Genomic DNA, 12,329 nt, shown 5'->3' with positions numbered 1-12,329 from the left:
CGCAATTACACGTGGCTACCTACGTATGGAGATCTACCAAAGAGCCTTCCTATGGCCATCTTCATAGAGATCTGCCGGGTAGCCTTCGTCGTACGATAGTTTCTTCGAAGGACTATCTTACGTGCCGAAACCTTCCCGGTACGGAACTACCCCGACGGCGAGGAAAAGTCCCCTATTTATACCTTTTAATTTCTCCAGATCTCTTCCAATGGAGATCGAGCTTAAGGATCATCTGACCGGGTGTGGTTGATGCGTCTTTCGGATTTAGTCACCCTTTTAGTCACGGGAGATAAAAATCTCTCTCGGGAACTTAAACCACGGATTTCACAAAATTGTGTGTGCAAAAGTGAGTCACTGGCACCTACCCAAGGACAAATGATGAAAAATTATTATATTAATAATTAAACTTGTTATGAGAAAGTATGAAACCAAACAATACAAATGTAATCTCTACAATGTTTCTTACACTTCTATATAGAAAGAAAGAACATCCAAAAAATAATGCATGCAATTTACCAAAACTTTCAGTGTCCAAATGATGCAAAAATTACATCATTGCCATATGTGGTGAAGGTCACAACACAAAATTGCATTAATTGGTAGTGAAACCAAATTTTAATGGATAAGCCAGTCCATTAAATTTTGATGTATAGGTGTAGAAGAAAAAAGTGCTGATTTCAGAAATGCTTAAATTTATTTGAATACAAAATAAAATAAATTATTACATTTTATCCATACAGGTATACTTTTAATGATAAAATTTAATTTAACTTTACTAAACTGACATGTAGTTATATGTAAATTTATAATACTTCATGAAAATAATCTGTTATATTTATATTTCAGTTTTCTTCATAGGAATTTGGAACAGGAAAATATTAACTATAAAGAAATGAATGAAGGTAAGAAAAATATCAGTCCAAAGTAAATATATCTTGCTAAATTTATTAATTTATTACATCAAAATTGTGTAATAATATAAAACTAACAAAGTAATATTTGACAATTGTAAATACTATCAAATAAATTTAAAATTTTTAAGTACAAAACAAAATACGTACATTTGAAACAAAGCTAACGATTGCATTTACTGTTTAGTAGTTATTATTTTGAAAATAAACTTTTAAAATTCATTTATTAAAACTACATTTAGTAAAATAATTTTAATGAGTTTTACTTGACAAATTGAAAATATATTTTTGAAATTTTAATGAATTGAAAATATTTTACTGTATTGATAAAATTGCCAGGACATCAAGTATAAACATAGAAAATTTATAAAAAAATTCTCCAAATAAACAATACTTAAAAATGTCTTCACGTTATTCTGCCATTTTTTGTACATTTTTAATTGGTTGTGCCATTGCCAGAGGAAAGGTTTTAACATTTTACATATAGAGGTGAACGAGTAGCCTCTAAAGAAATGTTGACTCTGACTGCGAGACCGTTATTTCCCGAGATGTGAAGACACTTTTAAAGTATTGTCTATTTGGTGAATTCTTTATAAATTTTCTACATTTATTTTTAATATAGCTTATGTATTAATAAAACCAGAAATTAAATTTCATTAAATTGGGAATTCAAAATTACTATACTGTATTATAAAAAGTGTAATAATTTTTAATAATTTCTTTAAAAAGATAGTATTTTGAAGGTTAAAGTTATTATCTCAAATATAACTTGGATATCATAACTCAGATATTGAATGTTTGTATTAGATGAAATCTGTTCACATATATTTGCTGTATTTTATTTGCATTTTGTTCCAATAGTTGTTGATATATTATATACTATTTTATCTACAATACAACTCTTATAATACAAAGAATGTTAGCAAAATTTTTTCAATAAATCATAACAGTAATGTATGAAAGAATATGAAGTGTTTGAACCAAATGCTACATATCTAAAAATGTGTGTGTTTGTGCATGCATTTACACTCCTGCAAACTGAAATTGCAACACCATAAAAGAATGTGCGTAGCCACCTGCAAATTGCAGGACCAGTAGAACTGACAGAAATATGCAAATGATTAAGTTAGCGTATGCTTCGGATATAAAGACCGGCAGCTGGCTCGAGTCGTAAATGCTATCGACGACGGTTCGTAGCAGTCGAACTTTAGAAGAAAAGTAGAAAATGCCTCGGAGGTAACTGCAGACTGAATACTACCAGTTAACAGCTGGGAAATGAGATTGTATTCCAGAACTGCACAACCTTGGTTTGTTGATGTGCACGGTTGCCACGTGTGTCGGGCGCAACACGAGTACCATCTGGCAATGACATGATGGACACGGGAACATCTGCAAACATACTATCAATTAATCGCCTATTTGATAGTAGGCCTTACCATACAGTGACCTTTATAGTTGCCTGTGTAAGTCGTATTCATTACCAAATAAAGAGGTTTCTGTTACATGTCATTGTTTCTTCTTTTAATTATTTTCATTTCTCTGTCACCTCTACCAGTCCTTCAGTGTGCCCTCAAAAGTGCATTCCTTCATGGTGTTTAATTTCACTTTTGAGGAGTGTAAAAATGGTTGGAAGATCAAATATTCTGATATTAGATGACAGTATATTCTTGATTATCCATAAATGTTTTCATCTTGATAAAAATTGATGTCAGGAAGACAAATATTAGCATTAGAATTAAAAAATCTGCATTGTTAACTGTTGCCATTTAAAATGGTATATTGAACATCTGAACTACATTCAGAAAGTCAAGGTTTAAATTAAATGGCCTAACAAGTACAGTAAATGCAGTTGATTCTTGAACAATACAGCTTTACTTACATGTATACTGTATTTTTTCTTTTCATTAAATAAATTGTAAAATTTCCTGAAGAAAATACTTTGAATCATTTCCTTTTCAATAAATCATTAATATCACAAATTTAACGACATTTTACAGTGATATCTAGCTGGCACCTGCATTCTCGGTTAATAACGCAAGAAATTCATAGTTAACTGCAAGGCAAAATTCAACAAATTCTTCTGAATTTTCTGTTTATGTTGAAAGTTTTATTCAACTCTGATCACATCTAAAGCTTATTAATGAATTAATTATCTTTCTCAAAATGTATTTTATTCATAATATATAAACTATTATATTAGATTTAATATGAAATTAAAAACTAAATAAAAGAAAAATCAATCAGCTGTCATTAAAACAGACTTGTAGATTATCTGTGTTTTCACATTATCCATGCCTCCATTACCAGTGAATTAAATTAAAATACAAATACAATAAATACTACTGCACTCCCAATTACCCAGGCATTAGTCTGGGTAATTGGGAGTGCAGTAGTATTGTATTTGTATTTCAAATTTAATTCTGTTTGAACTCCAAATCATTCAAAGTCCAAATTAGTTTTTCCCATTAGAAATAATGGAAAGTCAATTAATCCATTCCTAGACCCTGAACAATACCCATTTTGATAAAATTAAAACAGCAAATTTGCATAATTTAAGGTGGAAATAACACAATTAAATACCCTAATAATAAATTAAAATGTGAAAACAAGAAATAAAATGTGAATACTGTATAATAAAATGCAAATACTGTACAATAAAATGAAAATTGCATTTACTGGTCGCACACAGTCAACTTAGGAATCTTAAACATTGCTGCTAGATCTGCCACACACTGCTTTCACACTTTGTGATAACTTTCTTTTTCACCAAAATCATTCATATTACAACCTTCCTTCTTAACATAAATGTGGATTTAATTATAACAGTTGTGAAATTTAACACATTATTGCTAAGGTGAGATTGTATTCTTTGTGTAGAAGGTTATTTTAAACTTTTACTTCACATTTTATTTGAATAAAATAAAGTTGAAACGTCTTCAGATGAAAAGCATATTGGACATATTATGCTTTGAGTTTTGGAAAGGAAATAATGTTGTACAAACAGTAAAAAGAATTGTAATGTGTATGGGGAAGATGCTCCTAAGCTTCAAAGATATCAAATATAGTTTAAAAAGTCTCATTTGGAAATTTTTAAACTAGAGGATACAAAATGTACAGAGTGCCCAAAAACTGTCTACAAAGAAAAATTGAGGGAGAAAATTATCAAAACTTGACAAATGACACACAATATACAGGGTGTTTTTTTTATCTCGAGACAATGAAATAACTTAATTGGATCTCATTATTTTGAGAAAAAGGTATAGACAAAAGTAGGATTTCGAAGGGCCAATCAAATGGTGACCTTGACCTTCAAGTCTGTTTTTTCAATGGAAACATATTTTCGACCCCAGCAATGGAAAGAGTGGGAAATTTCACAACCGATATACCTTTGACCTTATGATCTAGGTCAAAGATAAAGATTATTTTAAGGTTTAAATTATAAGCTTTTTCTAATGGGAAACCATACTTTTTATTACTGGAATAGGCAGGGAGGTAAAAGCTACATTTTTTCGTGACCTTACTACTTTGAACTTTAAAAGCATTCACTACTTTCAGCACTACCCAGGAGTAACAATGTGGACATAGTAGTTTTCTGCTCCTTTTGAGATGCTTATTTTCAGTCCCCTTGCCTCTCACTATCGCTGTGCTTGTTTTCGGTGAGTCACTTTATTTCTCATTACTTTTCTTACTTTACTTTTCTTTACTGTTGCTTGAGATGTTTGTTTCGGGGAAAAATTTTATAACAAATGTTCAAAATGATGCCCTTCCACTTTGATGCATTTGTTGAGCTGCGCTTAAAATTATCATGCTCGAGATGACCTTCAGAGGTCAAATTTGGGGTACTCGAGGTCAGGGCCGATTGTGAAATTTCCCACTCTTTCCACGTAAATGTAACTTTTACCTCCCTGCCTATTCCAGTAATAAAAAGTATGGTTTCCCATTAGAAAAAGCTTATAATTTAAACCTTTAAATAATCTTGACCTTTGACGTAGACCATAAGGTAGGTCAAAGGTATATCCGGTTGTGAAATTTTCCGCTCTTTCCATTGCCTGGGTTAAAAATATGTGTTTCCATTGGAAAAACAAACTCGACCCCGAAATGACCCCGAAGGTCAAGGTCACCAATTGATTGGCCCTTCGAAACCCTACAACTTTTGTTTATACCTTTTTCTCAAAATAATGAGATCCAATTAAGTTATTTCATTGTCTCAAGATAAAAAACTCACACTGTATTTTGAATATCTGTTTTCATATAATATAAGAAATATTGTACTGTATAAAACTTACTAACTTATTAAAGTCACGATTTACGATAAATTATTCTTTGTGCCCAGATATTTTTACGTTCCTTCTAATAAATTCCCTTTTCCCTTCGAGAAAGCAGACATTTTGTCCCATCAAATCAATAAAACAAATAATAATATTAAACGGCTTCAATCACGTGTCGTTACTGCAAATATATATTTAATCAATAAAACGTCATATTCATTTCATTATAATCTTGTATGTTTAATTGCAAAGAAAAATAAATTTGGACATTTACAAAGTATTAAGAAAACTTTTTCAATATTGGACAGACCATACTTTCTGTTACCACAAAGAAATATTACCCGCAACGTACTGTACCTAGAATTTCGAAACTTTCCCGAATAGGACCTCCAGAAACTCCGGTTACAGGCGAGCATTATACTTAGGGTTGTTGATATCAAAATACATTCATTCATTAGTTTTATTGTACATTTAAAACAAGGTACAAAGTCCTGCCCTGCAGTGAGCATTACAGGAGCATATCCGTTACATAGTTCCACCAAGTTACAGTATGCACTAATGAACAAAGCAAAAGGGAAAAGAAAAAAAATAAAAATAAAAAAATAAAATAAAACACAAAATACAGATTCAGATTCAGATTTCACATTTTTTATTAAATAAAACATACTACAAACAGTATATACTTGGTGCCGCTTTCACATAACCAAGTGTTGGTACAGAACAGGTGCACAGGATTTGAACAGTTGGTGTACAATGAATAAAAGTTACAATAAAAGAGTTGAAAAAAAAACAAAGAGAATAAATGCAGAATTAAACTAAGACTAAAACTAATAAGCAGAACATGAAAACAGTACATAAACATAAAAGACATAAAATACAAAAGAACAATGAAAATACAATATGTACATGACTAGCTTGTGGTTACAGGTAGAAGGGACATGAATAGGACAGACTAAACAAAGTATACATGTATATTACACTGCAAAACTAGTAGCCACTCACAGTGGTGCGGGAGAAATACATAGAGATGAGGTTAAGGAAGGCCTCATAAGAGTCTTTGTCGCGTAGGCAGGAGTCACGGTCGGTCCAGTTGTGCCCATGGGAGTCGATTGTCGTCCTTAGAAAATGGCGTTCTAGTTCGAGCATGGGGCAGTCATAGATGTAATGTACACTACTGTCACCGACACCACAAAGAGAGCAGGTAGAGTTGTTTGCACCAGCAAATCTGGCGAGATAAGACCAAAAACGGCCATGACCGGTGAGAAACTGCGTGATGTAATGACTTGGTTTGTACCAATTGAAGGACATAAAGTTACTGATGCAGAGAATGAATTTGTGGGTGACAGGATGGTTGTGGAATTTGGTTACTCAAATCTTTTAGTTAATATGTTCGTATTGAACATATTAACTAAAAGATTTGAGTAACCAAATATATCAATATATCAATTAAATCAGGAAATAAATTGTCTATAGAACTCAAAATTTCATAGTTGGTACTTAGTGTTGCCACCTTTACAAAATCGCTGACCCAGACGGCAAGTCAGGTTTGTTCTAACAGAAGTACCCGACACATGCGCAATGTCATTTTACAATGCAAAGAATAACATGCATGCCAGTTCTAAATCAGTTACAGTTAGGGACTAGGGACTTGTGTAGGAGTAACATATGTAACCTAAATCAAGAAAGAAAGACTAGATAATTTAGCTCCATAGAAGACGTGTTACGTACAAGCGAAAAAAAAAAAAAAGGTCGAGAGGCAGGTTGCATGTCACACGTCGGCGTAAACAGAGTAATGTGGTGGAATGATGAGTGTGAGGTCTTTCGTTGTTCAAATGGTGTAAATTTATAAAAGTATTTGCAAGAACGTTGTTTCGTCGTAATTTCACAATTTCTACGAAATTCCCAGACAACATTAATAGTTCACCCAGACAGTGAGTCAATTCCCAGATGTCTGGGTGGTAACACTATTGGTACTTAACTATTCAAAGGCTGGAAACTCAGATTATTTGTTTTTTTTTATTAAGTCTCATTTAAAATGAAAAGATTCTACATGCAAATAAAATTGAAAAGTTTTTATGTCATGATAGACTTATTTTTAGAAGGTTAAAAATGGTATGTAATAAATAATAAATGTCATGACCTTGACATGTAATGTCAAGGTCAATTTTCTATTTTTCATTTATGTTGTGAATATAAAGATTTACAAGATCTTAGAATGTAAATTTTCCAGTGAGTTGTGATTGCTTAAAAATGTAATGATACATTTTTTGTTTCAAAGAAGTTCAATCTTGAGTTTTATATATATATATATATATATATAGTGGGTGATAGGATAACAAACACTTTCGCGAAAGATTTTTATGTTCGGACAACGAACACCTCACAGAACAAACGGAAGAAGTGTCGTAAAATAACGAATATCGATTGGTCTTCCCTCGTCTTCGGGCAACAATTCGAAACTTTTCGGAGTGTGGGAGACGTCGACATCGACGCTCAACCCGGTATATACCGATCGGATAGTACTCCTCCGAACTTTGAAACTCTCCCTTGTAATTCCAGCCTTTTATTTTTCTAACAGAAACAATATTTTTATAGTATTCGCAAGACTGTCGGGCAGGCACTCATTAAGTTTTGCATGGGTTTTTCTTTTCGAAAGGTGAGAGTAAAATAGCAAAGGTAGAGTGGGCAGAAGATGCCCAATGTTGCTTGGCAGTATGGCACGAACAGGTTTACAGTAGACTGCAGTTTAATCTTATTTAAGAAAGATACAGTATAATCAAGAAGACTCGAGCAGCTAAAGGAATAACAAAAATCACATCTGAGAAATAATGAGCTCATAATGGGACCTGAAACGGATCTGACGAGAGAAGAACGCCAAGAAACTTGGAGAGATATGTTTTTTTAGGAGGATGTCAGAACAATGATCTTAGATTGGCATCCAAACCAGGTTGAGGATTGGAAATTTCTACAATTATAATACTATTAATTACTTCTGAAAAATCCTGAAGAAGAGAGAAAAGCAATCGACATTAGACAGATTGTTTAACCCCCACAAACAGAAAAAACATGACTAATAAAAAAGCAAGACTGTGTATATATATATATATATATATATGTAGTTTTATTATTACATATAAATAAATGTAGTAAGAAAGTATATATTTTTTATTTTTTGGGGTCTCCAGAACGAATGAATTAAATTCCCATTAAAACCCATGGTAAGTCGATAATCGGTTAACAAACAGTGTCTTGGAACGGATTATGTTCGTTAACCGATCACCCACTGTATAGTATTTTTTTACTGGTTATGTTAAAGTAGTTACAGGACCCTTGTTAAAAATAAAAGAAAAACCTCATTGTCTTAATGACAATGAGTAAGAGAGATTTCTTGTTGGGTTTTGAGTGGATATGCAAAGTAAGGTTTGTTTTTGTATAGTACTCATTTCTACTTTTAACTATTTTATCATGGTATAAAACAAAATTACATTGGGAAGAACAATTTGCTGATACAAAAATATTGGGAGGATATGTCTTCCTCTGTGAAATAGGTATAATAATAATAAGAAAAATCAGTTTATTGATGTCAATTAGTAATTCATTAATAACATTTGTTATTAATAAATTGCTAAATGACATCACAAAACAATTTTTTATCAGATTTATACATATTGCAGTGTAGTATTTGTAGTATACCACCAATACTATATACAGGTACTCCTCACTTTACGGCAGAGTTCTGTTCCGACGACTACGTCGTTAAGCGAATTGGTCGATAAGCGAGGAGCTTGCACCGGGAATATAGGATTGTTGTAAAATTATCCAAATTATGCGACAAACTTCAAATTTATTTATAAAAAGACTATTATAGTACGCTTAGTGCACGTGTCACCAATCGCCACTGACGGACACTTAAGCCGAGAAAGGGGATTCCCCGAATTGCAGGTCGAAACTCGATTGGTCATAAGTGCGAGTGGTCGTTAAGCAGATAGGTTGTAAAGTGAGGAGTACCTGTACTACAATTGATGTGCATTTTCATACCTTCATTTTCGAATTAATGACCATACCACATTAAATACAGTAATTCACTAGACAAGTAATTTAAGTTTGATTTTTGCAAAAACAAAAAAAAAAAAAAAAATAGAAAAGTTTAGTTTTTGTTCTTTGTTTAAAAGAAAAAAAACATTTAATTGTTAGGTTAAAATATTTGTAATTTGAAGATGTAGTAAAGACAGTAATTTTTAATTATTTAAAAATATTTTTATATAAATTATATTTTGGAGTACAAATATTGAAAGTATTAATTAACTAGCAATCTAACTAGCAGTTGTGTGCTCTGTTAACACTGTATTGGAAATCATGTATGTTTATTTCAGCACAGACCCTGAAATTCGTATTGCATTCAATAGACTAGTGACTAGTATAATGTTATTTATATAATCATTGTACGATATACGATATAACGAATGAAATATCTAATTACTAGCATGTAGGCCAGGCATTGCTCGGGCAAAAGTAACAGTAGCGAAGATTAAGATTATTACGTTATAGTCAACCTTACCCGTTTTCACAGAATGCAAGAATTGGGACCTCTGTTTCCAGACTAATTAGAGAATTTTTAGATGGGTCTAAAATTATGTTCAATTTCCTGCAAAAACGAAAAAACTGCATCTGCGTCTTGCACGTCGCTTTCTCTTAACACTTCCATTGTCGATATTTCCATTGTTGACACTTCCATTGTTACTTAACACTTCCATCAACAATGGAAGTGTTAAGACTTAATCCTGTCCCTCTCCTCCGGTGGGGAGAAATTTCGAAAAATCCCTTCTTAGTGTGTGTCCTCGTGACATGTACCAAAGTTCAACTTTCAACTCCTAACTGTTTGGGCTTTATTATTATTATTATTTTAATTATTATTATTATCATCATCATCATCATCATCATCAACAACAACTCGTCTCGATTACATATATATAGATTCTTAATATAATGTTTTGCTATATCTCCCAAAAAACTGTTTTTTGCCCCCAAAATATAAATTGTTACTAATCACCCCCAACATGGAAAATCGCCCACATGGGGGTGATATTGCCCCATTGAGAAACACTGGTTTAGAACAAAGTATCTCCATGCTACAAGAGAACAATAGACCAAGAACAATACTAATCTGGGCAATATGGCTTTGCTTTTATGGTATTATTTACATATTTTTGGGTGTCACCTTACTCACGGAGTACATTTTTGTTTCTCTTATCTCTAAAATACGGCCGGATTTCGGGATTGCAAGATTGGGCCGAGTAGCAGATCGAGATATTTGTAGGACTGTAGGCTACTATATTTTGGTCCACTTTAAATGTAAATCTCCGATAATTTGAAATCGCAATTATTTCATCCTTTGAATTTTGAACCAGTGAGGATTTCCTGTATCTCTAAATGTTGTTTTGTATTTATAACATTGATATAAGTAAAACAAATAGTACAAATGATTTGCACTAGTTTTTAAAAAGCAAAATTCTTTTTTAAAGTGAAGATTTAAAATATTTTAATTATGACTTTACGGTTTTTATGATTAATTTTTAATAAACTGTTTTGTTTGTATAATGTACAATATTAATTTCACAAAAAATTAATTTTTTTCTCTTTATAGAAATTGAATCTGCGCACACGGAAGAAATTTCTTAGACAACTGACTGAACAAAAACCTATGGGACCACGGTGTTGCAAAGTAGAATTCTATCTCCAATCAAGAGTTGTGAAATTGTGATTCAGATTCATATTAATAAGGTTGTTGTGATGGTATATTTTAAATATTTTTAAATTTTTAGTGTAATACTTATAGAGCTAGTGGAAGGAACGGCAAAACTAGATCTAGGTGCCTCTAGCGGCGATGCCGGGTAACGGAATCGGGGCTACAAAGGCGGCGCCAGTGTTGTCCCACCTAGTACTTTTGTACTAATCTAGTACCTTTTTACTTGTCCCAGTACCAAGATACCCAACACCATTTTCCTAGTACCATTCATGAAATCCTAATATCTTTCCTTTCAATTTAGTACCTTTCAAAACATTCATCTTTTTTTCTATATTTCTATATTTTTCACTTTTATTTTGGCAGTAAATAGATGTTTTTATTGCTTCCTCATTCATGTGCAGCAATTGAACATATTTTTTGCAATTAAATTTAATAAAAACTAAACTACAAAATAGAGTTCTTACCGATTCCCGTGAAGCACCAATTAGCAAAGAAGCTACTTAAAAGCAACGACGATAAAATTTTACACTCGGAAACCGTCGTCTGCTTCGACCGTACAAAAACATTCCAGTGAGGAAGATTCGGACAACGATGTCTTATCGGTGATTTTCCGACGTGATAATTTTAAAGTTTAGTACTTCGTGTTCATTACTTTTGTTTCGACATTTTGTTCATTTGATTGTCGTTGAGGAATAATAGCATTCTTGCAATATATGAATTTATCCTGTATGAATTTTGTATGTTACGTGTAACACTACATATATTTTAATAAATAGAAATTTGATAAATTATAAATTTATATATTATTTATAAGTATATATTAAAAATAATATATAATATATACATACATTCGGCAGTTTACGGTCAAAGTAATGCCTGCATTAGTCAATACAATCACTTCTCTACTTATGACGGGTTCGGTTCCGCAACTTCGTACGTAAGTCGAGATGCGACTGTACTTAACAACAGTTAGCCATCTTACACAAGCACACGCGAAGGGTAACTAACTGCAGAACAAAACTAAAGATGCTGCAATCAATCGCCAGAAATGTGCAAGATATATATATGCATATGATATATATTTGATGAAAACTATAAAAAATTGATACATTTTAAAAATTTTTTTATGAAATTTTTTTGTCGTAAGTGCAAATGGTCGTAAGTCGAGGTGGTCCTAACTCGAGAAGTGACTGTAGACCATTTTGATTTAATGTATTGATTCTGCACGTACGTATGTCGTATTATCGATATTAATATCAATTTAAAAAAAAAAAACTATCACACATTACTGGTTAACTTTGTACCTGGCAGTGCAGTAATATAGGTAACACTACAACCAAACATACAGAATGAATAAAACAGCTACCATAATAGATATTTCATACAACAGTTATTTTTTGAAGT

At 32.1% G+C, this 12,329-nt stretch overlaps 1 protein-coding gene across 1 annotated transcript in view; it reads left to right on the top strand.

The window, feature by feature from the left end:
• The window catches only part of LOC136979767 (proton-coupled folate transporter-like), a 29,690-nt gene extending 18,417 nt beyond the window's left edge, over positions 1-11,273 (top strand). Inside the window, exons 5-6 of the mRNA XM_067275799.1 lie at positions 847-902; positions 10,824-11,273. Coding sequence (XP_067131900.1) covers positions 847-902; positions 10,824-10,858 — 91 coding nt within the window. The 3' untranslated portion in view covers positions 10,859-11,273. The remainder of the gene's footprint in view (positions 1-846; positions 903-10,823) is intronic.
• Positions 11,274-12,329: the final 1,056 nt, after the last annotated feature.

Source organism: Centruroides vittatus, unplaced genomic scaffold (assembly GCF_030686945.1).
Source record: "Centruroides vittatus isolate TY-2023 unplaced genomic scaffold, ASM3068694v2 contig_634, whole genome shotgun sequence".
In the NCBI taxonomy this organism is placed as follows: domain Eukaryota; kingdom Metazoa; phylum Arthropoda; class Arachnida; order Scorpiones; family Buthidae; genus Centruroides; species Centruroides vittatus.
Note: the sequence above shows the minus strand (reverse complement) of the source record. Positions and strands in the feature narration are given on the sequence as shown.